We start from the raw sequence: 27646 nt of genomic DNA, 5'->3' as shown, positions 1-27646 counted from the left end.
ATAATTTGTTTAATGTTTATGAAATTGTAAACCAAAACAAAAATTCGAAACAGAAAAAAAACTCTATTGATGGCTTTAGAGGAAAATTTTAATAAAATATATAATCAAAAATCGTCAGAAAAGGAAAAAATGTCGAAAACACCACTCGTTTTCATTGTATCTTTACTGTTAGCATCTAGCATTCTGCCCGCTGTACCAGCAGTGGAGATCGAACACGAAAATGATTTCACCTACAACTATGATTCCTACAATTTGTCTCAGGCAACCCAAGATTTGAAACATCTCAATTCGAACGGTGATGGTGCCGAACCCAAAAACGCAAAAGATCAAAAATTTTTAAAGGAAATTTTTCAAAAAAATCGAGACATAGGAACAATTAATCTAAATGAAGAGGTAGGAGAGAGATTGATGTCTTCAGAACGTGGTATTCACGTTGATGACAACAAAATTATTAAAACCTATAAGAGATTGAAACGGCAATCAGAGTTTAGGTGGAATACTTTGGAAAAATTTTTACCCGAATACAAGTAATTATATTTGTAAAGAAAATATGATGTTATTTTTTTTAAATATTTTGAATTAATGTATTTTCATTTCAAACATTTTTTTGAGTATTCATTATGGAATCGAAAAATGTTACGGAAATAAATAAAAAATTTTGTATTAGCCCCATTGTTTATGGAGTGGTCTTGCATGATCAATCAATAAATGAAACTTGGTCATTTTTTCGGAGTTACAATCCAGAGATAGTGAGCCAATTACTTTATTGTATTTAATTTTTCATTATATAAATATATATAGAGAGAGAAAAATAAGAAAGAGAGGGAGGGAGAGGGTAAGCAAGAGAGAGAGATAGAGAGAGAGCGAGAGAAGAAGAGAGAGAAAGAGAGAGCGACAATTGATAATTTCATGTTTACATAGGTTTATTTATACATTAATTATTGTCAAATTTTTAAGAACCAAAACAAAACTTCAAAACAATTATTTTTGCGAAACTGTCACAGCATTACGAAAACAGGTATATGGTTTACATCGCTTCAAGATTTTCTTCATGTGCATTTGAAACTGGGATCTACTACATTTCCGACTCATCGCAACGTCAGAAAGTTATGATTGTGGTCGATGAAGAGGAAGAAAAATAGGTTAGTGCCGAAACAACGATCGATGAAGTTCAGCATATATTGTCTAAATGGAATAATCAAACTGAATGGAAAGCGGTTTTTCAGTCTATAGTGAGTTTAAAATTCGAAATAAAATAATTTTTGTATTTTTCTGTACCTAAAACTTTTAACCTTATTAACTAATTACTTAATTTGTTTATTTATTAGTTCAATTGAACAAATCAATACCTATAAATTGAATTTTATTTCAATGTTTTAAATATTTTTTTCTTCCATATTTAGCTTCCTGACAGCACTGTGTATGGCTGTGCCGTGCGACCAACATGCAGCAAACACCCCGATGAGAACAAGCATGCCTTCATTTGTGCGTTTACAGGACCGTAAGTATTTCTATTACTTAAATTCATTTCTTATATTTTAATCTAAATATTATTTTCTGTAAGTTTTACGTTTAAAATATTTGATATTTTTGAATGTTTAAAGTTCGATGATTATTAAATATTTTCACCAAATAACTTGAAAATGGAAATTCTACTACTACTACTACTATTACTGTTGCTGCCATTCATACTACTATTACTACTACAACTGCTACTTTTACCCTTGAATATTAGTATTTCATTACTAACAAAAATATATTAATAAAAACAATGAAACACATTTCAAAGCAGTCAGCTCTTGAAAATTCAGTCAATAATGAAATAATTTTTGATAAATAAAGTGTGTGTCTAAACTTTGATACACACATTTATTATCTAATTTACGTCACACTTCAATTCAGAAATGAATACTCTCTATCCAATCTTGATCGAACAAGACCTACTATCACTGAACCTACCAATGCAACTACTACTACCACTACCACCACCACTACTACCACTACTACTACTACTACAAGGGGTACATCCAAAACGATAGACTTTAGGTACATCAACGCAACAGGTAATTTAAATCTTTGAGTTCTATTCATGAAGCAGTATAGTTTTGCCATTGTAATGTAAATTTTTTATCACAGAGTCTTTGAATGAATTTTTTAACGAATATGGCAACAGAATAAAATTTTCATTCAATTTTATTAGCTTAATCACAATTTATGAATTTGATTTAGGAAAAGGATTCTCTCGTGAACAGACGAGTAAGGCCATACAAATTTTTAAGGAGGTGATTTAAACTTTGATTAAAACTTATTTATTAAAAAACTTATTTTTTAATTTTTTTATCAAACTTTGTCAATTATTATTAACTACTAATCCAAAGCTAAAATAAAGCATTTTTAGTAAAAAAATTGTAGCAAATATTCAGCATAATATTTTTCGTCTTAAATTTAAGTAAAAAGCTGACATAACGCTGTGTGTTTGTTATTATGTATGCGTCTATCCATATTGTGTGCAATAATTTTTCATCCATAACAATAAAAGGTGCTTCGTTTAAACTACTCGAATTTCGAGTGAGTTGACACGTTGGGTAGTTTCTCAGGCTTTTGGATGACGTGTAGTAATTTTGGAAACAGATATTCAAACGAGAAAGAAATAAAATCAGCTCGTGATCGTGGCTTCCATGTTTCAGGTACATAAAGCGTTCTTTTTTTTCTATAGAAAAAATTATTCTATTATAATTCTATGTTTGGATCACCTTAAAAATTTGTAATTATAAGAACTCATTGTTGCTGCTGTCGTGTTGATTCATTTTTTTAAATACTTCCGTGAAAAATTGAAATTATTATTTAAAAAAGGTTTCTACGGTAAAAAAAACCTTATACTGGAGAAACTGAAGGACCTTTGTTAGAAGGCATCCGAGAAATTGCCAAAGAGATTTTTGTAATTTGATTCTTTATTTTCAATTTTTTAAATGCAAATTTAAAAATCAGATAGGTGTGTGTCAGATTGTAATTGCCGCGAAAATTTTCATTGAAACAAACAAGTAGCCCACACTTAACTATGTGATGAAAAAAACATTCATGAACTAACAACTCATAAATGCCTGTTCAGAATGTTTTCTTCTAATTTTCTATTCTTATTTTTTCTATTCTTTAAATTTCTTCAATTTTTTTTTATTGGAGTAGGATATTATTCATGTGCTACTACTTTCACGTGGATCTTTTTAAAAAATTTAAAGCTAAAACAAGCACTTTCTCACGTGAAACAATCAATTGACTTTATCCAGTCTTTGATAGAGGTGTTCTTCAGAGTATTAGAGCCTGATCTCGGATGCAATTTTTTGTTAAAAGTTAAATTAAATTTACACATCAATATTTTTAAAAAATTCAAGATTATTTTTTTAAAAACAGAATACATCTAGGACTAGCTATTTAGGAAAAAAATGGGATGTGCTGTATATCCAAGCTGCCATGGTTTTGTCGGAGTCAACTGTTAAAACACTGTTTGATTGAATGATTGAATGATTGATTGATTGATTGATTGATTGATTGATTGATTGATTGATTGATTGGTTGGCTGGCTGGCTGGCTGATTGATTGAATGATTGATTGAATGATCGATTGATTGATTGATTGATTGATTGATTGATTGATTGATTGATTGATTGATTGATTGATTGTGGTAGTAGTAGTTGTTTTAGTAGCCTCAGCGCAAATTAGTAGTGTTTTAAATTACTACCAGTAGTTAATGATATTAATAAAAGTACATTTAATTACTGAAAACTTTGTAAAATGACTTCGTTAACTAGACACATCTGCTTATATTAAATTATTTGATATATTTAAGTTAATGTTGAAAAAGTGATTGAACAAATCATTGGTTCGTTTACTTGTGATTTAATGTAAATCAATTAAATTTTTTTATTTTATTATTCAATTCAATTTCGATGTTCGAATTTATGAATTAATAAGAATTTTATTATTTTGAAAAGTTTGATTTTGAAAATCATTAACAGTAAAAATAAAATTCTTCTTTACTGCGCTATGTTATATTATGGGGCTGAGTGATAATGAGACGTAATTAAGAATTAAAAACAAACTTACCTTGATTTTTCTCGTTTATTTCAACTTCAGTGTCAATCATTATAAACTTTCAATACATCAGCGTAATACAAAGACATTATATCGATATATTAATTATCAACTTTATTTTAAAGTGTAACCACTTTGCTGAAGTGCCTCCTTTTTCGAAAATCAAATTTTATGCAACAAATGAATGAAACATTTCCAGTAAACTTGAAGAAAAAATTGAAAAACTCAGCAACGAGTAACTGAAACTTAACTGAAAAACATACTTCAGTATCCAAATTAACAGTAACAACATCATTCAAAGTTTGGCAAGGGAACAAAAACACATTTTAAAAAATGTCCACCACTTATCAATTGAACATTTTCGCAAAAATCGATTTGGATTTTATTAATATTTTATATTAATAATGACTGGCCAACTGAGCAATAAAAAACAAAACATAAAAAAAGTAAATAATAAGCATGAATTTAAAATAACAGGGTAGTAGTATTAACAAGCACTAATTGCTGCAGCATTTTGATTATCATGTAAGTCAATTTCAACCAACAATATATTGTTAACTTTACTTTATAATATTAAATCATTAACTCGACTTATAATAAAAAAAATCATTAACTTAACAATCATTCATTGAACTAAAAATAAAAAAATGGAACAATTTATTTTAAAATCATTTCAATCATGACCATCTTTTGATTTTACATAGAAATAACATAACAATTTTTACAATTCAACACAATCGCCGTTAACAATTATAAATTACTAACTAATTAAGAAGAAAATTTAATTAAAAATTATAAACTCCAGATACAAAATACAGCATACTTTTAAAAGTATGCTGGTCCTTGCTTACGATTATAAGTACCCGAACGTTTTAAGGATGGAAACATTGCACATGCATACATACATTAAACAAACACATAAAATAAGCTCTGCATTTTTTAGAGCTTTGTAATTTTAAATTTCTACAAAAATCATTGTTTAAAATTTGTGGCAAATAGACAGGAATAACATTTGGACGTAGACAAACATAGACAAACAATACAAACGAACAGAATTATAGAAATATATCTAAAATAAAAAATAACACTTGACTGTTTATACACAGCTCATGCAAAGGCATCTACTACTTAATATGTTAACATGGAAGGCTTTCTAAAAGAATTCAATTCTCATTATAATCTAGCAACATCATTTTTCTTCATAAAAATTTTACTCTAATTGCTAATAATGAATAGGACTGCATGTTAATCAGCATTGTAACATTCATTATAAAAATGATACAATCATTGTTATTAACACCATCATCATCGTCGTCATCATATCATCATCAGATCTTCATCTTCTTCATCGTCGTCATCAGCCTTCATTCCTCTGCGATGAATTAAATGAATCAGTGATTGGCGAATCGTCCTGTTTGGTCAGTTGCTGGTTCCACATGTTCGTGTACACGCCATCTTCAATCTCCAGCAGTTCCTCGTGTCTTTGTGGAAAAAATATATATGGCCAATTTTGTATAAATTAAGTTTTTTAAATTAACTTTTTTAATTAACTTTTAACTCTAATTCTCAATAGTAAACCTTAACAAAGACACGATCTTTACATTAAAAATACATGACACACTAATTGTAGAATGCCTCTATGCATTCAAATCAAGTAACTGAGCAACCGGATGGTAGCATAGCTATCGAAGCAATATACGTATATACGACGATCACGTACATGAGTCACTCTTTAGCAGCTGACATAATCCATCTATTCATTAATTTTAAAATCCATCAAACTAATGACACTAAACCAATCAATCATTCAACCAAACGACCAGCCAATTAATCAATCAACCAATCAGTTAATTAGTAATTCAATCTTCCACTCAACCGCAAACCAAACGAACCTGCCACTCTCAACTATGCACCCGTCCTTGAGAACAATAATCTTGTCGGCGTGTATGATGGTTGAGAGTCTATGGGCGACAATGATCGTCGTCCTGTTTTCGCAAACTTTCGCAAGTGACGACTGGATCTGCCGCTCTGTCTTCGTGTCCAGGGCTGAAGTGGCCTGGAGAGGTGCAGAATGAAATTTCAGATGGATGAATTAATGGATGTACGTACATACAGGCATGCCAAGTAGAGGTGGGTAACAGAAATGAACGGATGGCCAGTATTTGCTATCTATATGATTAGTTTTACCCACATATAAATGACAGTTGTAGAACCAGCACAATCAACCAGTTTGAACGATTTATATCAACTAATCGCTCATTAAAAGACCATAAAATACACCAACAAACCAGCCAATGAACTAACAAGCCAGCCAATCAACCAACCAATCAGCCAATCAAACCTCATCCAGTAGCACAAAGGCAGGAGCCTTAAGAACAGTTCTGGCAATGGCAACCCTCTGCTTCTCACCACCGCTCAACTTCAGACCACGCTCGCCCACCATTGTTTTGTAACCTGCCAATTTTAATTGATCCAAAACAATCAATCAATCAATTAATCTTCGTTTTGCGTCCAGAGACTCGGTTTACCGAGGTAGGACGTTGAATTGATCCACAACAGGCAGCGTTATAAGTCACCTCAACGAAATAATCACCATCATACTCTTAATCATAATCATCATCATCGTAATCATGTTAACTAACCGTCGCTGTAACCGTCATCATCGTCATCGTCGCCATCATAAGGATGATGATGATCATCATCATCGTATTCATCTCCATCACAATCATAATCGCTACCGCCTACATCATTATCATCATCATCATGGTCTCGATCATCATTATCATCATTATAATCATCATCATCATCGTCTAACCTTCAGGAAAGGTCATGATCCTGTCATGTATCTCGGCGACCCTAGCAGCGTCCTCGACCTCTCCAGACGTGGCGCCAACCCTACCGTACCTTATGTTGTACCTGGATAATAATTATAATAATTACATATAATTATTGTTGAAAAAATTATTATAGTTATATAGCTAAAACAGCATAATAGATAGATAAATATGCACAAATCAACCCATCCAACACACGGTATGTGATAGATTAGGACTGCTTTCGAACTCGAAAACTGCAACACGAGAGCCAGGCACCATTAGACCATCGCGCCGCCCATTATTATCATTATTAATGTTACCGTTGGAATTAAACATGATTAATTATATTAAAACTAATTTACTATAAGGATTACTGGAGCTACTACTACTAACTCGATATCATTGTTGAAGAGGACGGTATCTTGGGGCACGACACCGATAAGACTCCTTAGTGAACGCTGTTGGACCTAAAACATTATCATAATTATCGTCACATACACACACACTCAAACACGCACATATACCAATATATAATTACACAATCTCCTCATAACATAGGTATATCACATCATCGTGTATCACCATATCACCATACACACATATATATATATATATACATATCTATATGTATCTATATCTCTATATCCATACCTTAGATATATCCTGGCCATCAATCGTAATAGATCCAGATTGGATATCATAGAATCTGAAAATGAGTCTTATGATGGTGCTTTTACCGGCACCCGATGGTCCAACCAAGGCAACCGTTTTGCCCGGCGGTACCACAAAAGAGATGTTTGTTAGGATCTGGTGGCTGTTTATGAATTTGTGTGTGCATGTGTGTGCATGTGTGCGTGTGCGTGCGTGTGCGTGCGATAGTGGAGTTGTGTTAGAGTGCGTTCTGATGCATATCTTTTAACTGTTCAAACAAAAAGTAATAAGCTTGTTAAGAAAAGTAGCCGATTAAATGGCAGAACCAACGCCGCCACGACTTTTACAAAAGATGAAAAAAGTTTTTTTCCAACTAGGTCTAAATTTCTTTAAGAATAAGGCTATAAAAATGCTAGCGCTTGTAAACAGTTTAGGTAAAAATGCTAGACATATTGGTACAAAATGAAGATAATGGATGCGATAAGTATGACATAATGATGATAATAACAACGATGATGACAGACAGACAGACAGACAAACAGACAGACAGACACCACTCAACTAACTCAGGACGATAATGGAATGAAACGTTTCTGAATTCAACTTCACCCCTCGTTACAATAAGTTCATTGGCTTCTGGTGCATCTTTTATCTGCAGATGCGTGTGTGCGTGTTTGAGTGTGTATGTGTGCGTGTGTGTGTGTGTGCGGTGTGTGTGTAAATCTAATTGATAATACAACTCAAAACAATGCATCTTAAAATATAAACACTGTTTTTATGATGATAATGATGATGACGACGATGATGATGACAACCTCTTGCTTTTCCTTAAGCAGATCAAACATATTCTCCATGTCAATGAAAGCCTGCTGAATCATTCTGCATCGTGATATAGAGATGAGTAAACACATCGTATTATATCAGACATATCGACATCTTATCATTATACTAAAAATTCATCATCCTGATATTGCCATATTTCATCACACTATAAATTTAAGCCATCATAATTCGACCTTTCTCATCTTAACAATCATATCACCTCCAAACAACTCAAAATGAAGAAACCCAACCAACCTATAATAAGTACCAAACCAGTTGAGGGGAGTGTAGAGCTGCAGCATGTAAGTACCGAAAAGTACGTAATCCCCAACGGTCAGCCCTTTGGTACCGTCGACAACGTACCAGGCGCAGAGAAGCGAACCAGCCAGTAGACCGAGCGTGATGATGAAGTTCTGCATGCAGTTCAACAGATTCAACGATGACATGCTAATCCACTCTGCCTTCTGAGACATTGCATCAAAAAGAGAAGTTTGAGAGAAATTATTTTAAAAATTAATCCTCATCGCCATGCCATCGTCATCGTCGTCGTTATCATCCTTAATACAGCAGTCGTCATCGTCATAATCACAATCATCATCTTCGTCGTCGTCATCATCATCATCGTGAACTTTGACCTGGAATGAGAGTATGGCATCTCTGTATCTTTCAATCTCAAATGCCTCGGCACCATAATATTTCACCTGATGATAAATTAATTAAAAAATAAAATGATTAATTCGGAAAAATTTAATTAGATAATCACATGGTTTAGCATCAAATTAACTATTTCATAATCTTCAAAAAGAGAAATATATATATATACCTGAATTGGATTAATGTATGAAAAAAATGGCATTGTCGATTAAATTTGTTGACAAATCAAGCCATAGAGGGAAGAGTAAGAAAATTAACTTATAAAACTGGTGACAAAAAAACTACTTGACAAATTTTTTTTAATTTATTTTTATTCACAACCAAAAAAATACAATGTCGCTATTGTTTCAAAACCGTTTCAAAGTTGAGGAGGGAATCGACAGCCTTGGCGTTCATCTCGTTATCCAACCTATTCATGTCTCTCTTGAATTTCGTTCTCCACTCAGTCAGGATTATTGTTGATACTGTGATGTGTGTGCGTGTGAGAGTTTGTGTGCGTGTGTATGTGTGTGTGTACGTGTGTGTGAGTGTGGACATGAGTGAATACGCACGTGTGTGTGTAGTTTAGAACATGTTGGAAAGCATAGTTTTTTAAACGAATAAAACTAAACGACGGGAATTGAATAAATTGAAAAAAACATGGCATTTAAAATAACAGAAACAACAACAACAACGACGACAACAACAACAACAACAACAACAAAAGCAACAATAACAACGGGTAAAAAAAAAACAAAACGAACTAACTCAAATAGACCAGCATGGTGATGAATATGATGAATGCAAACCAGGTGTTGAATGCTGTGAGGAAGAAGATAATGGCGATGAATATATCGGCTATGGTCGGAAAGATGTTGAAAATGATGTAACTGCATGGAGGGAGGAAGGAATTATGAATGTGATTAGTCTATAATTAATCGTATGTATTAAATGAGAATAATTACCACATAAAAAGCATCGGTATCAACAGCGTCAATTAATAACAATCAATCGTCGATTCTTTGAAAGAACGTTATGCGGAACAAAAAAAAACACCAAATAAAAAATTATTTTTACAACAATTATTTTTAACCCCAAAAACCACCCTGAGCAAGCCAACCGCCCTACTTGAGTAGACTATTGATACTATTGGTGCCCCTGTCCATGATTCTCAATACCTCCCCTGTCTTCCTCGTCAGGTGCCATCTCAGTGACAGACTGCAACGTGGTTGGGATAGAATTTTTTTTTAATTCTCCAAACAAATATTTAATAATATAATAATATTATTATTGCTACATCACACTTAATTGCTTCCATCACCTTCATTATCATCTTCATCGTCGTCACATCATCATCTTCACCACTATCAACATATTATCTTCAATACTACATCATCATCTTCATCATCATCTTCATCCCATCATTCTGCCCACTCACGAATGCAAATGACTGAACAGTCTGACTTCAACGGCCCTGGTGGTGTACTGTTGCACCCACGTCCACAGAAAGGACCTGATGCCATTCAGCAGGCCCATGGAACCTGGTCATGATGATGGTGGTGATGGAGGTTGAGAAGGATGAGATGATGATGATGACAGATGATGAGGATGATGATGATGACAGGAAGGGCGATGATGATGACAGATGAAGATGGCGATGATGATGATGACAGGAAAGGCGATGATGATGACAGATGATGGTACATAACATATGATGACGATAATGAGAGCAGCTTGATTGTTGTTATACAAGAAAACTATGTCAGCTTTGAAATAGAACATTGAAATAGGTGGCGAAAGCATTCAGCTAAACCGCTGAAGAAGAATGAATGATATGAACAACACATTTGACAAAAGCCAGTGCACAAGTAGATATAAAAACATTCAACAGTTCATACAAACTTGTGTGCGTGTGCGCGTGCGTGTGTATGTGTACACACACATGTACACTGAAACAACGTATATTTACATACACACAACTGCACAGAATATGAATATGCACGAGATTTTTATATTGAATAAATACACATTTTTGTATGACAACGCTCATTACACATGGGTGAGTACTTTAGTTTGAAAAACTCATCATACTTATTTATCATTATATTTGTAAAAGTTAATGTACAAGGCATCAAAAACAGTCAAATGCAGAGAGAAAAACCTCCTTGCAAGAACCAGAGGAAGACATAGGTGAGTATGTAATCCCACCTGAACTGCAGTTCAGACAAGGTGTAGGCTCTTGTGCTTCCATCTCCTGTCTTGGACTCTTCAGTCTGATTCGTAATTGTCAGACTGTCGACTGCAATCAAATAAGAACTAATATGATTGATCATAGTTTTTAATTTTTCACTCCACAAAACTATCAAAAAGATAATTTTAGTGAAAAACTATTCCACAAAATTTAAACAGCATAAACAGATCTGAAAGTACAATTATGAACTTATAATAAAATTATGTAAATATTAAAAGTGGACACCACAATAATGTCAATCAATCCATAAACTCCGCCCAGACCAAACGCAAACTTACTAATCAATTTGTAATAAATTGGCGTGAAGAGATTAACAACCCTGCCAGCAATCAGTAGCAGAAAACATACAAAGACACAAAACTGCAGTGGTAGGCTTCCTCTTGGCCACATGAATGGCCACAAAAGAATCATCTGTAAGGGTTAATGGGTAAAATTCATTTATGAACTTTGAACTTAGGAGTTTTATTAATTCATATAAGATATCAATTTAAGGAGAATATTTTAATACCTTATGTAACATTTATTAGATCATGTTTATGGAATAGTAGTGTGTAAAAATACGTATCCCAACTGATGGGTTAACGCCATTTAAAAAGACAACTAAATAATTTTTTAAAAAGCAGCGAATCAAAAGAAATAATTATAAAAAAAAACAAATAAAATTAGCTAAATAAATTTTCTGTTATTAAATAAATATAATAAAGACAAAAAAAGAAAAGTAAATATTTAGGAAAATTGAAAATCCCAATCCCAAAACCTTCTTCTTAAAACCCATCCATGTTGATCGCTGCCTGTCCCTGCCTTGAAACGCCCCATTCACGTTCTGTATGCCACGCTCTATACTAATTAGAGGCTATTGTTAAAAAAGATTGTAAAGATGATGAATTGTAAAGATGATGAATTGTAAGGATGATGAATTGTAAGGACGATGAATTGTAGAGATGATGAATTGTACACCACACCACACCACAACTACCCCAACCACAAATCGACACACAACAGCCGCTAACATCATCCCCATCATAGCCAGGCAGTGGCTGGTAACCAGCTGGTCTGTTCGCCATGGTTCCAGGCGCACACAGAGTCAGGATGAAATAGAAGGACGTGAAGAAGTACCTGGCGCAGAAGAGGCCTAACTCTATGTTGTTTGACCGACTGTGTAGTACAATTAGCCACAGGTCATTATTGAGTTAAGAGATGACGATAACGCAACAAAAAATGGTTAGCCATCATCGTTAACGATAATTATAAATCCATATATTATTCAATAAAGCATTAATTAAAATGACAGATGATTAAATTAATGAGTTTATACTGAATCTATTGTAGTTAGTCGTACTACAATATCGTACATGCAATGTTTTAAAAACATCAAAGTCATTATTTAATTAAACGTATTTAATTATAACAACTGCAGCAAAAGCATGTAGTGCCCACTAATGAGAATCATTAATTCCACAAAAAGTTTTTATCAAAATAGAAATTTATTTTTTATAAATAAAATCACAAATAATTATCATTTTTTTCAAGATTTTGTTCTAGCTACAATCAGACATTTTTTTTATCACTTATCTCACAATTTTTTCAATAAAACGAAATGAACTTGCTATCAACATCTAGTAATTCTCACGTTGAATATGACTGTTAATAGCTTTGCTATTCATATAAATTTAGGGAAATGATCATTGTTGATCTGACGTGTGACAACCAAATTTCAGAATATTAATAAAAAAGACGTTCATTTTTACAGAATTTAGCTTTCAATTTGACAATCTCAAAATGCGAAAGTCCAAAAATTATAAATTCATTTGACGCACATATGATCAACTTTGTACATTTAATGACGCAAAAATAAACTTGAAAAAAATGAAAAAAGTTATTAAACAGCATGCACAAATAAACATGAATGAATAACTCCCACCTACATTATCAAAAAGAAAAGTCTACAGATACACACACCACACACACACACACACACACATATATACACACACCACACAAACACACTTACACACAAAAACACACACACATACAAAAACACACACACATACACACTCATAGAGTGCATACAAAGTAGAAACTTGTATGCAGTGCAAGACAAATCTCTTTTCTATCACAGACATGAGAATCAAGTTGATAAAAATAAATGTCTAAAGGTATGTCACGTGTGCAGCTTTTTTCAACTATGAGCTTAATCAGTGAGCAAAAAATAATTAATAAACCAACATAATTTATATTTTTAAAATTACAATAATCGTCATATTATAATTTTATTAACCATTATCTCAATAACCATTAACCATTATCTCAATAAAAATAAAACACATTTTACTAATATAATCACAACTTATACTAATACTAAGTTGACAGAAAAAGTTGGATGGTAATTTGTGTGGTGTAGTATCAAGAAAGATGACATAAAACATGATCACGAAATGCTATGAAAAGTAACATTGTAAAATTCTCATTTCTGGAAAAGCTATAAACTGTTTTGAATGTTAGCAATACATCATCATTTAACTTTATATTCAAACAAACAAATGCTATTACCAATTTATGCTATGATTATGTATGAAATATTTACTTTTTAAATTTATATAAATATGATTCATTGAATTGTGTGAACAGAATAAGGCAGTAAAAAATCAAAATTTAAAAAAAAATTAAAGAAACCAGCCCATCTGAAAATCATATAACATAAATGATAATATGAGATAACACACAGTTGAGATGTAGTAAAATAGATGTAGAAACAACAGCAAAAACCAACATAACAAACAAGAAACACCAAAATGCCCCAAACTACCTTCTCTCTTCGAACCACCACAATGGACTGAAATAAGACAAAAAGGTCAGATTCTCGATGACGAATGCCAAGGTCACAAAGACTAGTACGACCAAACCATGCCCTCTGGTTGGTATAGATGGCAGAGTCCATCTACACTCGACATATGTTACGATGACAATCACCAGCCATGATACAATGAGAAAGACATTGCACATAATCTGGTACCTGTGAAATTAAAATTAATGTTTAAATTTCAAACAATCTTAGGTGATTACTATGATAAAATCTAATTTAATATTTTAGAATTAGATGAGAATGCATTAAAATAAAGGTTAGTTAAACCATAACTAATAAATTACCAACCCATAAGCCACTCCTTTATTGATGACGACAACCTCAATAATAACTCTAGCAAGAGCTTCAATAGACAAGAATATTGGCAGAGTCAGTTGAATAGTGAACCAAGGAGAATAAGATATCTGATAGCTTTCTAGTCTTATTGCATATTTGCGATAGAAAAACAGTTGACTGAGGCCAAATATTAGACTGATGGCTAGTAGTAAAGAAGGAAATAATGTGTAGAAGAAACATGGAGAGAATCCTTTGTTGAACCAAACTGATGTAAGGTTGCTAGTAGGGTCACAAAAACTTATCAGCTTCATTATCAATTAGTATCTCTATTTTGTTGGAAAATTAATACTTAATTGGAAAATTTATATAAATAAATAATATGTTATATATTATAATACATAACTAAAAGTTAATTAAATTATTATAATAATTTACCCCTTTTATTACTTGTCTTAAATTAAAATTAAATTAATACTTGTCTTTAAATTGAGTAATATAATAAAATAGTAATTTAATAATTATATAAGTTACAATTAGCAAATCAAATATCATTTGTTGACAAATATTGAAATATAATATATATTTTAATTTTTAAATATTTAATAATTATTATTATAATTATATAATATAATATAATATTATAATATAATATTAATAATGATATCAAAACATTAATTATTATTAAAGTAACCAAAAAAAAGTAATTAGTAATCCCTTTCTGTACTCCAGTTACTTCGTCACCAATTAAATTTATATATATCTTTTAATAAATTAATTAATTTAAATTACAAAAAGGACCGCTTCTATGTCTTCTCAACAAAGCAACTCTTTATCAGTAGAGATCTTTAAATTAATTTTAAAAATGAAAAAGACAACAAAACAAAGGTCAATGAAAAATTTTTTTTTATAACAAACTATTGAATATAGAGATAGATATATATGTAGGATAAAACGTGTAATTTTATATCAAATACATCCTTCATTTATAATAATTCTGCCAATTGATAATAATCGCCAGGCATATATAATCTATATATATGTCGGCAGGTAACTACCAATTATATAAGAAATAGGAACATAAATTTTTTATGTTTCCTCTTTAACAAGGATGACATCACTATCAAATGACTTTTTCATAATTGCATTAGGGAACAAATATCGCTTTCACATAATCACACTACCGTGACAGAGCAAAAATTGAATTTAGAATTCATAAACTGACTGAAGTTTCTAGAAAACTAAATTATACGCACCTATTTGACGCTTTGTCAATTCTTAACAAAAATTTGATGCATCTTTCAGTTTTAATAAACTTGTCATCTCAGACAAGTTTCACCATTCTACAGAAAGGTCATGTCACACAAAAAGGCATCGGAATAAGATTTATATATATATATATATATTATATATATTTATAAATATATATATATATATATATATATATAGAATACATAAGGAAAAACTTCAAAACTGAATGGCTTTAAACTTGTATTTATGAAAATATAACACAAACGAAAAATCAATATGTTTTTCAATTAAATCCAAATTCATGTATAACAATATACATAATAAACTATAAAAATTATTTTTCTTCATCTTTCTTTTTGAAATTCTTCTGGAGAGCTTCTGCAAATGCACAGATATCTGCAAGCATGAAATAGGTGACACATTGTAATGTAGATAAAAGGATTCAATAAATTAAAATCAGATTTTAACAACTCATCCATAATGATAGAACATCAAAAGTTACTATAAGTTACTATCAATAGAACAATGACACCCAAAGTTGCAGAGTTGGACATTTTTCAAAAATAAAATTTGAAGGAAGTAAATGAAGGAAGTAATAATGAAAGAAATAATGAATTAGCATGTTAGTGACCACTACCTCCTTTTTCAGCTGCAGCAACCGCATCCTCTCCCAGATTGAACTGTGCAATGAGTGGACCAAGCTGACCAGTCAGTAAAGCGCCACAAAAGCTTCTCAAAGTCTGCATTTAAACAAAAACAAATTTATGAAACATTCATTAAAATAAAATAAATAAGAATCTACTCAAATTGAATTTTTCATCCAAATTTGAAATCAACAAACACACAAAAACAAATTAAATGAAGATTTTAAGTTGAAAACACTGAACAAAAAAAATATAACAATATGTTTAATGAAATATAATAAAATATGTAAATTGGAATAAAAAAAATATATATATACAAAACTGAATAAAATATGTTAACTGGACTGAAAAGCTTTTAATAAATCGTAAAATCAAATAAATAATGAGAAAAACTTGTTGAAATTGTGGAGAGTGAACAGTGTCCTTGAGTTCCTCAACAGTTTTTGGAATAACTTCACCATCAGGTAGAAATGGGACAAGACGTTCCTGAATCTTTGGATCAGCCAGGAGAGGTAGCAGAACATCAGGAGATATGGATTTCAATACATCAACTAAATGCGAGCAAACAACATAATGAATAACAACATAACCATTACAATGTTGCTAATATACCAAGAATAAATTAACTATATACCATCTTGTATTCCATGAGCTGGCTGTGCAGAAGTACCTGGGAGGAAATCATTAAATGTTGCTTATGTAAGGAAAAACAATTTTGAAATAAATTCATCAGAGAAAGAAAGATTACAAAAAAAGCACAGCATAACACATACTTCCCATGGATGTTAGGATATTTTGTAAATCACTGAGCAGAATGGCAGGGGTAGGAGGCTTTGAAGCAGCATTGCTTACCGTGGGAGCTGCCGAACTTATAGTGGTGGCTGGTGTACTGCTAGCAACTGTTGTGGTTGCTGCAGCTGAGGTGTTTACAGATGAAGGTATCGTTCTCTCCACAGCGGTTGCTGATGTCAATCGAGAGGATCTATTGGAAACACATTAATATTAATTTTTGAAACTTAATACATTGTATAAAAGAAATTATTTGTTTTAAATCTGACTAATCACATGCTTAAAGGCCAAAAAAAAACAAAAAACTTAAGTTTACAAAACAAAAACTAACGGAGTAGAATCAGAAGACATGGAAGAACTGGATCGACTTCCCAACAATGAAGACATGTTACCCATTCCTGTTATGAGCCGAAGCATCTGTTGGGGGTCCATGCTACCTAGCAAGTTGTGAATGTCTGTACTGTCACCTGCTCAGTCAAGTCAACGTATATTACTTAGTTGCTTATTGCAATATTTTTCAATTTTTAATTTCAAAAAAAAAATATCAAACAAAATCATAATTCATGAAACTAACGAAAAAAATTAAAGTAACAAAAAATTTCCTACTAAGTCCAGCAGCTAATTCAGCAGGCAGAAGACTGCTTGCTGCACTTCGACTGGATGATGGAGTGGGTGGATTGTTGAGATGTTCATTCAACTTCGACCATAACTCTGCATCTTTATCAGCTTTTGGCTCCTAATATTTTTTTATTAATATCTTTTGAAAATTTAAACTTCAATTTGCAGATTTATAACTGAAAATGAAATGACTAAAAACAGAATATAAGATTTATAAAACAGATTACAATAAGATAACCTGCATCCAATAAAACATCTTTTTATTATTCGACTTCAGCTTCAACAAATATACTCGACCAGTTGTACATTGAGGCACATGTTTATATTCAATGTCATCAGGAAAGATTATCAAGTCCTGTTTTTTTGTGTGTGCATTGATGTTATTTTTAACACTTTTTAAGTTACTTAATTTTTTACTTTAGAATATTGAACAAATCTAATCATTAAAAGTAAATTGATTTAAAATTTCAAAGGATGGCATTTGATATTAAATTTTTATAAGTTTAGAGTTTATATTTTATTTCATAAAAAAATTAACTTGAAAAAGTTATTTTTGTAACTTACTTTTAAAAATTAAAGTTGAATTTATTTAATTATTTATTTATTAGATTAACAAATTAATTAATTATTAGCTAAAAAGCTTAAACTGTTAAACAAGTTAAACTGTTCATTAAAGTAAAATAAATTGAATATTTAAAACAATCCACAGACATCCTCAACAGTGCCCTTAGAACGGTCCTTCCAACACAAATGCATCAGCTGGTCATCAGACTGGTAAATGTACAGAAGACCCTTCCTTTTGTCTGGATGAACCATTTTTCCTTTAATTATCGACTTGCCGGCTTTAAACTCCACCAAATTTTTGCTTTGGTTGCTTCGCGCTAGGTTACCAAACAGAGCTCCACCACTAGCCATTTTAATTTTTAACAGACGGTAAATAAAATCAGTTCTATGGATAAAACAAAATATATACAAAATATAACAATAAGTGTCGATTCGAAAGTTTATTTTGCAAGTCAGAAAAGATGGCGGCGTTTACCAAAACTCCTGAAACTGTAACGACTAATTTGACATGATCGAAAATTGAAACATACTCAATAGGTTTGAGTTAATTGATCAAATCATAATGTAGAAGAAACTTATAAATGGTTCTTTACAAAATATCAGCCTAGTCATTAAAGAGTTGTTTAATAAATCAGTGAAAAGTCGATTATATATGATGGACAGCTAGAAAATCAATCAATTAACCAGCTATTCACATTGAGACATTTAATTTACTGGACCATCGTCAATGAGTTTAGCGGTTTAACCTTTGCTCTTTATTATATATTTATAACCTTCACTTGAAATGTATAGGCGTGTTGAATATAAAAGAAAACAACATCACCAGGTCAAATTTTGTCTAACTTAATTTTTGTGTATGCTATTAAACCAGCTCTCGATCGCTTCAATCTAATCAAATCAATCATAAGCGGTAGAGGTAGTGGTAGCAGCTGTAGCAGCTGCAGCAGCAGTAACAGCAGCAGTAGTGATATTAACAGTAGTAGTAGTGGTTGTAGTATTTTCTTGTATTGCAGTTGCTAAAACATAAAGTGTATGTCGGCCGGTTGGTTAGTTGGCATGACAACGTGTATACAATGTACACGTTTTGTGAGAAGGGATTGTTTTGCACTTGTACGTTGACCGGCTGGTTGTTTGGCATGTCCAACTTGTACATAGGCACGTTTTGTGAAAAGGGATTGTCTTATTTTTTTTTACTTGCTCAGGAGTTAGAAATATGTTAAGCGGTTAAGCTATTCAAATTTTAAGTTCATAACACCACAAACGAGCCACAGAAAGTTAGCTGGCTGGAAGAAGTTGAAATTTGAAACAATCTGCTTTATTTTAGAATTAGATAAAAATCGTAAACAAATCTGCGTTTATTTTATTTTAAAGAATGAAGATGAATAACAAAAAAAGGTATAACTTCGCTGTTTTGTTTCGATAACAATTAAATTAATTGAATTAATTAAAAGAATATCGCTTTCTAGTTTTTCCTGGCTCTTCAGTTCATTTAGTCTCTGGTGTAGCTTTTGACATGTCAGTGATGCGTCTCAGAAAGTAGTCAACTGCAGAAAACATTTCTAAGGTAGAGTTGTTTTTTATGTTCGCCCACTCATTTATCAATACACATACATACATCCACATACATATACCATACACACAAACACAACTTTACACAAAAACAAACACAACATTACACAATCAAAAACATTACACACAATCAAACACAACATTACACACAAACACAACATTATACACAATCAAACACAACATTACAGACACAAACAAACACAACATAACACACAAACAAACACAAAATAACACACAATCAAACACAACATTGCACACAAACACAACATTACAACACAATCAAACCCAATATTACACACAATCAAACACACAGCAAACATTACATACACACACGCATGCATAACATTCATTTGTTCGGTGTTATTTCATGTTTGTTTTCTACTTTCTTCTACTTTTCTTCTCTACTGGACTGACGCCAAGAGTAAGTTGAGTTTAATTGAAAGTAGGTAAGTTAGGACCTAAGATGAGTTAATTAATCATAAGTAGGTGAGATTTGAGTTGAGCTAAATATTATAGGTAAGCTAGGGCTTGAGCGTTAATTTATGGTAGGTAGGTGACTTCCATTCTTGCTACTTCTCATTTATTGATTGTTATGTGTTAGTTTTTGTTTCACATCATCATCACACACTAACAAAACAATCAAACACAACATAACACACAATCAAACCAAACATTACACAATCAAACACAACATTACATACAAACACAACAATACAACACAATCAAACACAACATTACAACACAATCAAACACAATATTACAACACAATCAAACACAACACAATCAAACACATCATTACAACACAATCAAACACAACATTACAAACAATCAAACACAACATTACAACACAATCAAACACAACATTACATGCAATTATTTAATCCTTCATTTTCATCATACATTTTAATGTTAATAACACTTTAAAAATTATTTTTCTTCAAAACCCTTCTATGTTTCCTGCTCTATCGGATCTGTGAGAGATGAGGCTGTTGCAAGAGTCAGACCAGATAGTGAACACAACAACACAACTAAGCCTCTGCCTTTCGGAAGATGGTGGTGCCGCACGAGTCAGTCAGTGAGGACTGCAGAATGTTAGAATTGTTAATTTTTCTTTTCATTTTCAATATTAAATCCAGAAATTATTTTTTTTTGTTATATTAAATCCAAAAATTATTATTTTTATCGTTTAAGATGGTAAATTCAGAAATTATTTTTCTAGCAGCTCTAATGGTCTCATAGTCTCAAACATTGGAATTGTTAGATTTTTTTTTCCTTTGCGATATTAATTCCAAAAATTATTATTTTATTTGCGCTATTAAAGTAAAAATTATTTTTACAGCAGGTTAAACATTCAGAATGGGAGCAAATCATGATGAAAATCTTCCACAGTAATAGCTTCAGATTGTGGTCGGTGCATCACTCAGAGGGTGGCTGGTGGGATGGAGATTGCATGGCAGTGGGAAAGATTCTGAAGTTTAGTTCACCCACTCATGCATACACATATCGTTATAGAGAGTTGCGCGGTTATATAGAGTTATATAGAGCTGCACGGTTATATAAAGTTACGCGGTTATATAGAGTTAAATAAAGTTGCGCGGTTTTATAGAGTTATATAGAGCTGTGCGGTTATATAGAGTTACGCGGTTATATAGAGTTAAATAAAATTGCGCGGTTATATAGTGTTATATAGAGTTGCGCGGTTATATAGAGTTGCGCGGTTATATAGAGTTGCGCGGTTATATAGTGCTATATAGAGTTTCGCGGTTATATAGTTTTATACAGAGTTGAGCGGTTATATAGAGTTATGCGGTTATATAGAGTTATATAGAGTTGCGTGGTTATATAGAGTTACGCGGTTATATAGAGTTTTATAGAGTTGCGCGGTTATATAGAGTTGCGCCGTTATATAGAGTTGCGCGGTTATATAGAGTTGCGCGGTTCTATAGAGTTGCGCGGTTATATAGAGTTATATAGAGTTGCTCGGTTATATAGAGTTGCGCGGTTATATAGAGTTGCGCGGTTATATAGTGTTATATAGAGTTGCGCGGTTATATAGACTTGCATTGTATCTAAATATAATGCTGACTCTTTGTATATTTTGTTTGTGTAAACTGAATGTTGGTTGGTTGGAAATGAATCAGATGTCAATTTTTTATTAATTGAATTTTGATTATATATAGTTTTTATTTATTCATTCATTTAATCACTCATTCAATCATTCATTCATTAATTTTTCATTCATTCATTCAATTTTTCATTCATTCATTCATTCAATCATTCATTCAGGGTGGCATACGAAAAGCTTGTAGAGCTGTTGATTATGGGAGTTCAAAAATGGCCGTGATGTAAACATTAAAACGTTTACACTCGCGCTATAGTTGTTCTTCCAGTGGCAACGAACGCAAGCCTGGCCGAGATGTGCAGCAGTGCCTCCGGCGTCGGCTTTGCTAGAGGTGTTGAGGGGTTATACACGAACGCTACTGATACGTCAAACGAAGCAGCGGTGGGCAGGACGAACTCGCCGCTGACTGTGGCTGGCATGTCCCTTTATTTTTTTCTTCTTTTTCTTCTTCTTTTTTTTCTTTTTTTCTTCTTTTTCTTCTTTTCCTTTTTTTTAATTATTATTATTATTTCTCTTTCTTATTATTTTGATGATGATGATGATAATTTATCGGAGTCATATTTTGTTTCTTATTCTTTTTCTTATTATTATTCTGATGATGATGATAATGAATCAAAATCCTATTCATTTTTTTTCTTTCTTCTTCTTTTTCTTCTTCTCCTTCTTCTTTTCTTTTTCTTCTTCTGATAATGATGAAAGTGGTTAGCAATGCTCTCTAAAATTGCTATGAAAACCAGAAACTGAGTCAGCTTTAGTTTATTTTACTTTGTTTCTAATGTGACAAACGCATTGCTGATGGTTGCATACCTGCCTAAAAAACGCGCTTTTTTCGGCGCTTCTTAACACACAATGTTGGGTCTTATACATGAACGAATGTGCAGGCTTGCAGCACATTTTGGGTGCAGCTCAGATGGGGGTCGGTGCAATAAACTGCAGCAACGACGATTTTCCAGGTAAGGTTTAGTTTTGTTTGTTTTTCGTTTAATCATTCATTCATTTTTTTTCACTCAATCCTTTTAATCGCTTTTTCATCTATTTATTTTTTCATTCATTCATTCATTCGTTCGTTCGTTCATCCGTTCAAACTATCAATTGTTCGTTTATATCGAGGATATTAGTCTGGATTTAAAAATCATTTGTTATTTAAACAGGGAAAGAGAATGATTTCATGCAAGACAGAGTACGCCCTCGTGAGCCTGAATGTTTCTGTCTCCCGTCCATCGGTCTGCCTTTCTTGTTCTGCTTAACGACCTTGACCTATTTTGAAAAGATGCCGGCATGAGTTTGAGAACCTGCTCAATAAAGTTTCCACTAGATGGATTATCGGTTGGAAACAGCAGCCAAACAACTCAACTTTCTCCAATTTATATGTTAGTTTTTTATTTTCTTTTAAAAACTTTCAAAAGATGTTTTATTTAGATTTAAATTTTGCAACAACTCACGTAAGAGTAATAATAGCTGTCATGTCTGTTAGTAACTAAACAAATGACAAACAAAACGAACAGAAAAAGCGAAAAAAACCATCAAAATATTCCAACTGAATAAGGAAATGATGTGAAGCGAGCGAGGTAGGCAGCATTTGCATCGTACGTACTCGATATCCTCTCGTGATTTCCGATAAATACATCTGATCCTGTACACAGTCAGAAATAATTTTTTGTATGTAGCACTCATTCGGACACACGCACGCACACATTACATTCTGTATTTATGACGACGCATGACGTAGCTGTAGTTATTATAGTGTATGTAGGATAAACTTTTATACGAGTTTTTCAGTTACTACTTGGTTCTACGGAGTATTTTAATTTACAAAAATTTGTTTTTTTTTATTTGGTTTTAGCTTTTATTTGGTTTTTGCTTTATTTTAAGGTTTATAATTCCTAATTTAAAATAATTCATAATTCACAATTCCTAATCCATAATTCAACTTTTAATTCAGGTGGTATGCATGCTGGCTACCTCTGACGACACCAAACAGGTCAAGTCAAACCAACAGCTAATATGATAATAAAATAATGAACTTCAGTATTGAAATCCATTCTCAGTCACGTGATAATAACGTTCATCGTATATTGACATATGTATGATACAACTGTTCTGATCTTACAATTATGTCTATAATGTTATTAATAATTAAGCAGTAAATATTGTTGTTTAATTATTATTAAGTGACTTTGTTCACACCGTAGTAAGAGTAGTTCTCATTAGATTGATTAATTGGCTAGGCGCAGACGATATGAAACTCAAAAGTTAATAATGCATATTTCATTTTGATTTAAGGCCAATAAACGATTAAGATGAAGTGTCAGTTGTTACTGGAACCTTGCTACAAAACTTTCTCACGCTTCTATTGAAGCAAAATAGCCAGCAACGACTGTAGTAGAGTCAACAATTGAAAATTCTCGAATGAAATTTTAAGTACCTACCTAGCGTGTGTCAATCAGTTTCACCCTTTCTATCTATCTATCTCTTGCAAGCTCTCTCCATCAACATTATACCTTGAATCTTTTTCAATATTATATCATGCACCTCTTTTTTTTCCTCAATATTTTATCTTGTATCTTTCTCGATCTCTCAATGTTTTATATTGCATCATTTCTTTTCCTTCTCCATCCTCTCTCTCTCTCTCTCCTCTCTTTTACCACTTTTTTTTCTGATGACTCGCGTTGAAACAATTACTGTTAGCGAATGAATTTATTTGCGTTATTTTACTCTACATATAGTATTCATACGTGTATAGTTTGTGTTGTTGTGAGTGCGTGTGTGTGTGTGTGTATGTATTTCTGTGCATTAGTCAATTTTATGTCTAGGTATTTTCTACCATTGTTCTTGCATAAGTACGTTTAATACCAGTTAATTTAAATAGCGAAAATTATTGACTTATGTTGAGTAGTCGAGTGTTTGATAACCTTTCAAGTTTGGACGTTATGGGTTGAATAGATGGATGGATGGATGAATGGGTGGATGAAGGAAAGACGAAACGAATAAACGAAAGAATGAAATATTAAATTAAATTGTTTATATTATAACTAACTCATCTGTTTTTGATGTTAACTTGTGTAAGAAAGTATATTCATTCCTGTTGTCGTTAACATGTTCTGTTGAATTTGTTAGCTTTCTCATTAACACTTATCAAAAATAAAGCCTCTTATTTTGTTTTGCTTGGCATAAGCCTCTACGTTTCATATTCATGATTTATCTATCTTCTTTCATGTGTTCAAGCTCTTTAAAAGCATTCATGGACATTGTATTTTTTTAACATAACAGTAAAATTTAAAAAAATGATTCGCGCTAATCATGTTAAAATCATCTAATCTTGGATTTATTTAATCAGCTAGTCATTCTTACAAGAACATAACAACAAACAGTTCATTCCTAAGTTTAAAAAATGACACTTGAAAAAAGCAATCCTTAGCACTCATAGGAATATCTGTCTGTTCGGTAACTCAGTGAGAATGAAGTTTCAATTAAATTCGAAGTCGACCATTGAAATATAATTCAATTTCTACGCTGTCTATCATGCAGTCTATTCATTATTCCCAACTATTTTTCTCTGAAATAATCATAAAATAAAATAATCATAAGCATAAAATATCAATAATAATAATAGCAAATGTAAATGTGTGAAAATGCGTTGAAAGTTTTTACAACTGTCTTCGAATGAATATATGTGTAATATTTTGTTTGAGAAGACAATAAAAAAGCGCATTTCGTAAAAATACGCGTAAGCACGCACAGCAGAAGAAGTCTGTTCAGTTCCGTGTTCGCCAGTGAATGAAGAAGTAGACGTGTGTGGCGAAAAAACAACACGAATGCAACTGTAAAAAAATAACTTTCGCTCCAGACTCTGTAAAAAATTGTGGAAAAAATCCTCAAAAAGAGTTACAAATGATAAAATGATGGTAGAAAAAAAACACTGAAAAGGAAGACAAAAGCAATAAGATTGTGCCGTGAAGAAAAGTTGGTCTGCCATCATTTTGCATAATGACCCCCTTTAAAAGATCGCATCAGAAAATCAGAATTTTAATAAAAGTGAAACAGAAAGACGTAAATTTTATCTGTCCATACATACAGCTTTATATTTTCATTTTATGGATGGTGATGATATGATGTTAATCAGGTTGATGAGAATGATGATGATGATGACGACGATGATGATAATGATGATGATTTTTTCTGATTTTATAAAAGTTTTTAACGTTTTTTTTTATTTTGCAATGACCACAGCAACTAACGACAACAATACTAAAAGACATCAACGGTAAGAAAGAAAGGGAGAGAGGGAAGAGAGTTACAGGAAAAACTGTTTCTACTCATTACCATGCAAACGATAGTTTTTCATGGATGTGCTGGATGGATGTGGATTGTGGATGCCACGTTTCGTTCTCGTTTGTTACACCTACTTGTCTGTCTGTATCTGTCTGTGTGTAAGTCTATATATGCGTGTGTGTGTTTTTGTGTTTGTGTGTGTGATGTGTGCGTGCGTCTGCGTGTGTGTGCGGATAGATTTGGAAGGCACGTTACACTGACTTCTTTTTGTTTGTCCGTCTGTCTGTATATTTGTCTGTGTGTTTGCGTTTGTGTGTGTCTGTTTACATGTAAATCAGTGCCTGTGCGTGAATGAGTGTGTGTATGTTTGGTTGTCTCACCCTCTTTCTCTATTGTTTCTCTCTCTCTTTTCTCTCTCTCTCCTCTCTCTCTCCTCTCTTTCTCTCTCTCTCTTTCTCTCTCTCTCTCTCTCTCTCTCTCTCTCTCTCTCTCTCTCTCTCTCTCTCTCTCTCTCTCTCTCTCTCTCTCTCTCTCTCTCTCTCTCTCTCTCTCTCTCTCTCTCTCTCTCTCTCTCTCTCTCTCTCTCTCTCTCTCTCTCTGTCTCACTCCCTCTTTTTCTAAATAAAGATGAAAATTATTAAATTATTCCAGCTACTGTGAATTTATTTACAAAACTGTAAAGATTTGTTAGAAAAAAATAGAAATGGCTAATGTTTTGAAAAATATTATAATATACGAAATAGAATTATAAAAGCTAAAATGATATTTGTAAAAGTTAAAAATTTTTTTATTGGAATGAATCAAAATTCCCAAAAAAATGAATAATGACGACAACACAAAAGTTGCCATAAAAATAAAGTGCGATCTTAAAGTTACTTCGTCGAGTTGTCTTTGTTAGGTAGCATTATACAGGCTGAAGATGTTGTGTAGTGTTGTTGTTGTTTTGTTGCCACGTTCTTACAATACTATCGCATGTTGTTGATGTGATTGTATGTGTATATGTGCGTGTGGGCGTGTGGGCACGTGTGTGTATGTGTGTGTACTCGCGAATGTGTGCGTCTGTGTACGAACGCTGGAAGGCTTGTGTTTTATTAGAGGAATTGATTTTTGTTTTTTGGAGAATTTACTCACATAAACATTGTTACGTTCATTGAGGAGTTGTTGCGTGGAAAGCAGAGGTTAAGCAAAATAAAACAAAAACGAAAAAAAAAGAAAAAATAGGAAAATGAATAAAAATAAACTAGCGAGCAAAAGGTTGGAAGAGAGTGGATGCAAAAACATTGGGGATGAACGACAGAAAAAAAAATTCATAAAAAACGAAAGATAGAAGAATTTTTATAAAAAAAAATGAAACATTTAATGTGATAGTAAATCAACATTTAAAAAAAAATCATCACAGACCTTATTAGCCCAACGAAT

The 27646-nt window shown here is 32.3% G+C and overlaps 4 protein-coding genes across 4 annotated transcripts; 2 read left to right on the top strand and 2 right to left on the bottom strand.

Annotated features, from left to right (window-relative positions):
- Positions 1 to 129: 129 nt before the first annotated feature.
- HELRODRAFT_175199 (hypothetical protein) lies at positions 130 to 2291 on the top strand (the record flags this gene model as incomplete). Its single annotated transcript, XM_009022635.1, has 5 exons — positions 130 to 527; positions 1005 to 1098; positions 1404 to 1501; positions 1903 to 2063; positions 2230 to 2291. The coding sequence occupies 5 exons, from the start codon at positions 130 to 132 to the stop codon at positions 2289 to 2291; spliced, it is 813 nt and encodes a 270-aa protein (XP_009020883.1).
- Positions 2292 to 4099: 1808 nt separating this feature from the next.
- HELRODRAFT_192396 (hypothetical protein) lies at positions 4100 to 15241 on the bottom strand. Its single transcript, XM_009022634.1, has 24 exons — positions 15093 to 15241; positions 14414 to 14727; positions 14069 to 14275; positions 12273 to 12417; positions 12020 to 12115; positions 11541 to 11673; positions 11173 to 11310; positions 10450 to 10552; positions 10140 to 10229; positions 9780 to 9901; positions 9387 to 9496; positions 9014 to 9079; positions 8634 to 8842; positions 8372 to 8435; positions 8123 to 8208; positions 7557 to 7719; positions 7299 to 7372; positions 6905 to 7005; positions 6732 to 6830; positions 6431 to 6543; positions 5982 to 6145; positions 5089 to 5570; positions 4912 to 5063; positions 4100 to 4891 (listed from the first exon to the last, which is right to left on the bottom strand). Exons 2-22 carry the CDS (start codon positions 14710 to 14712, stop codon positions 5447 to 5449), a joined length of 2706 nt encoding a protein of 901 aa, XP_009020882.1. The 5' UTR covers positions 14713 to 14727; positions 15093 to 15241; the 3' UTR covers positions 4100 to 4891; positions 4912 to 5063; positions 5089 to 5446.
- A 742-nt stretch (positions 15242 to 15983) lies between these two features.
- On the bottom strand, positions 15984 to 18615 carry HELRODRAFT_82406 (hypothetical protein; the record flags this gene model as incomplete). The annotated part of the gene is made up of 8 exons (XM_009022633.1): positions 15984 to 16045; positions 16287 to 16389; positions 16687 to 16844; positions 17061 to 17275; positions 17414 to 17552; positions 17689 to 17818; positions 17939 to 18055; positions 18412 to 18615. 8 exons carry the CDS (start codon positions 18613 to 18615, stop codon positions 15984 to 15986), a joined length of 1128 nt encoding a protein of 375 aa, XP_009020881.1.
- A 7700-nt stretch (positions 18616 to 26315) lies between these two features.
- HELRODRAFT_82253 (hypothetical protein) lies at positions 26316 to 26582 on the top strand (the record flags this gene model as incomplete). The annotated part of the gene is made up of 1 exon (XM_009022632.1): positions 26316 to 26582. The coding sequence occupies one exon, from the start codon at positions 26316 to 26318 to the stop codon at positions 26580 to 26582; it is 267 nt and encodes an 88-aa protein (XP_009020880.1).
- Positions 26583 to 27646: the final 1064 nt, after the last annotated feature.

The sequence above is a fragment of the Helobdella robusta genome, assembly GCF_000326865.2.
Source record: "Helobdella robusta unplaced genomic scaffold HELROscaffold_32, whole genome shotgun sequence".
NCBI lineage: Eukaryota > Metazoa > Annelida > Clitellata > Rhynchobdellida > Glossiphoniidae > Helobdella > Helobdella robusta.
Note: the sequence above shows the minus strand (reverse complement) of the source record. Positions and strands in the feature narration are given on the sequence as shown.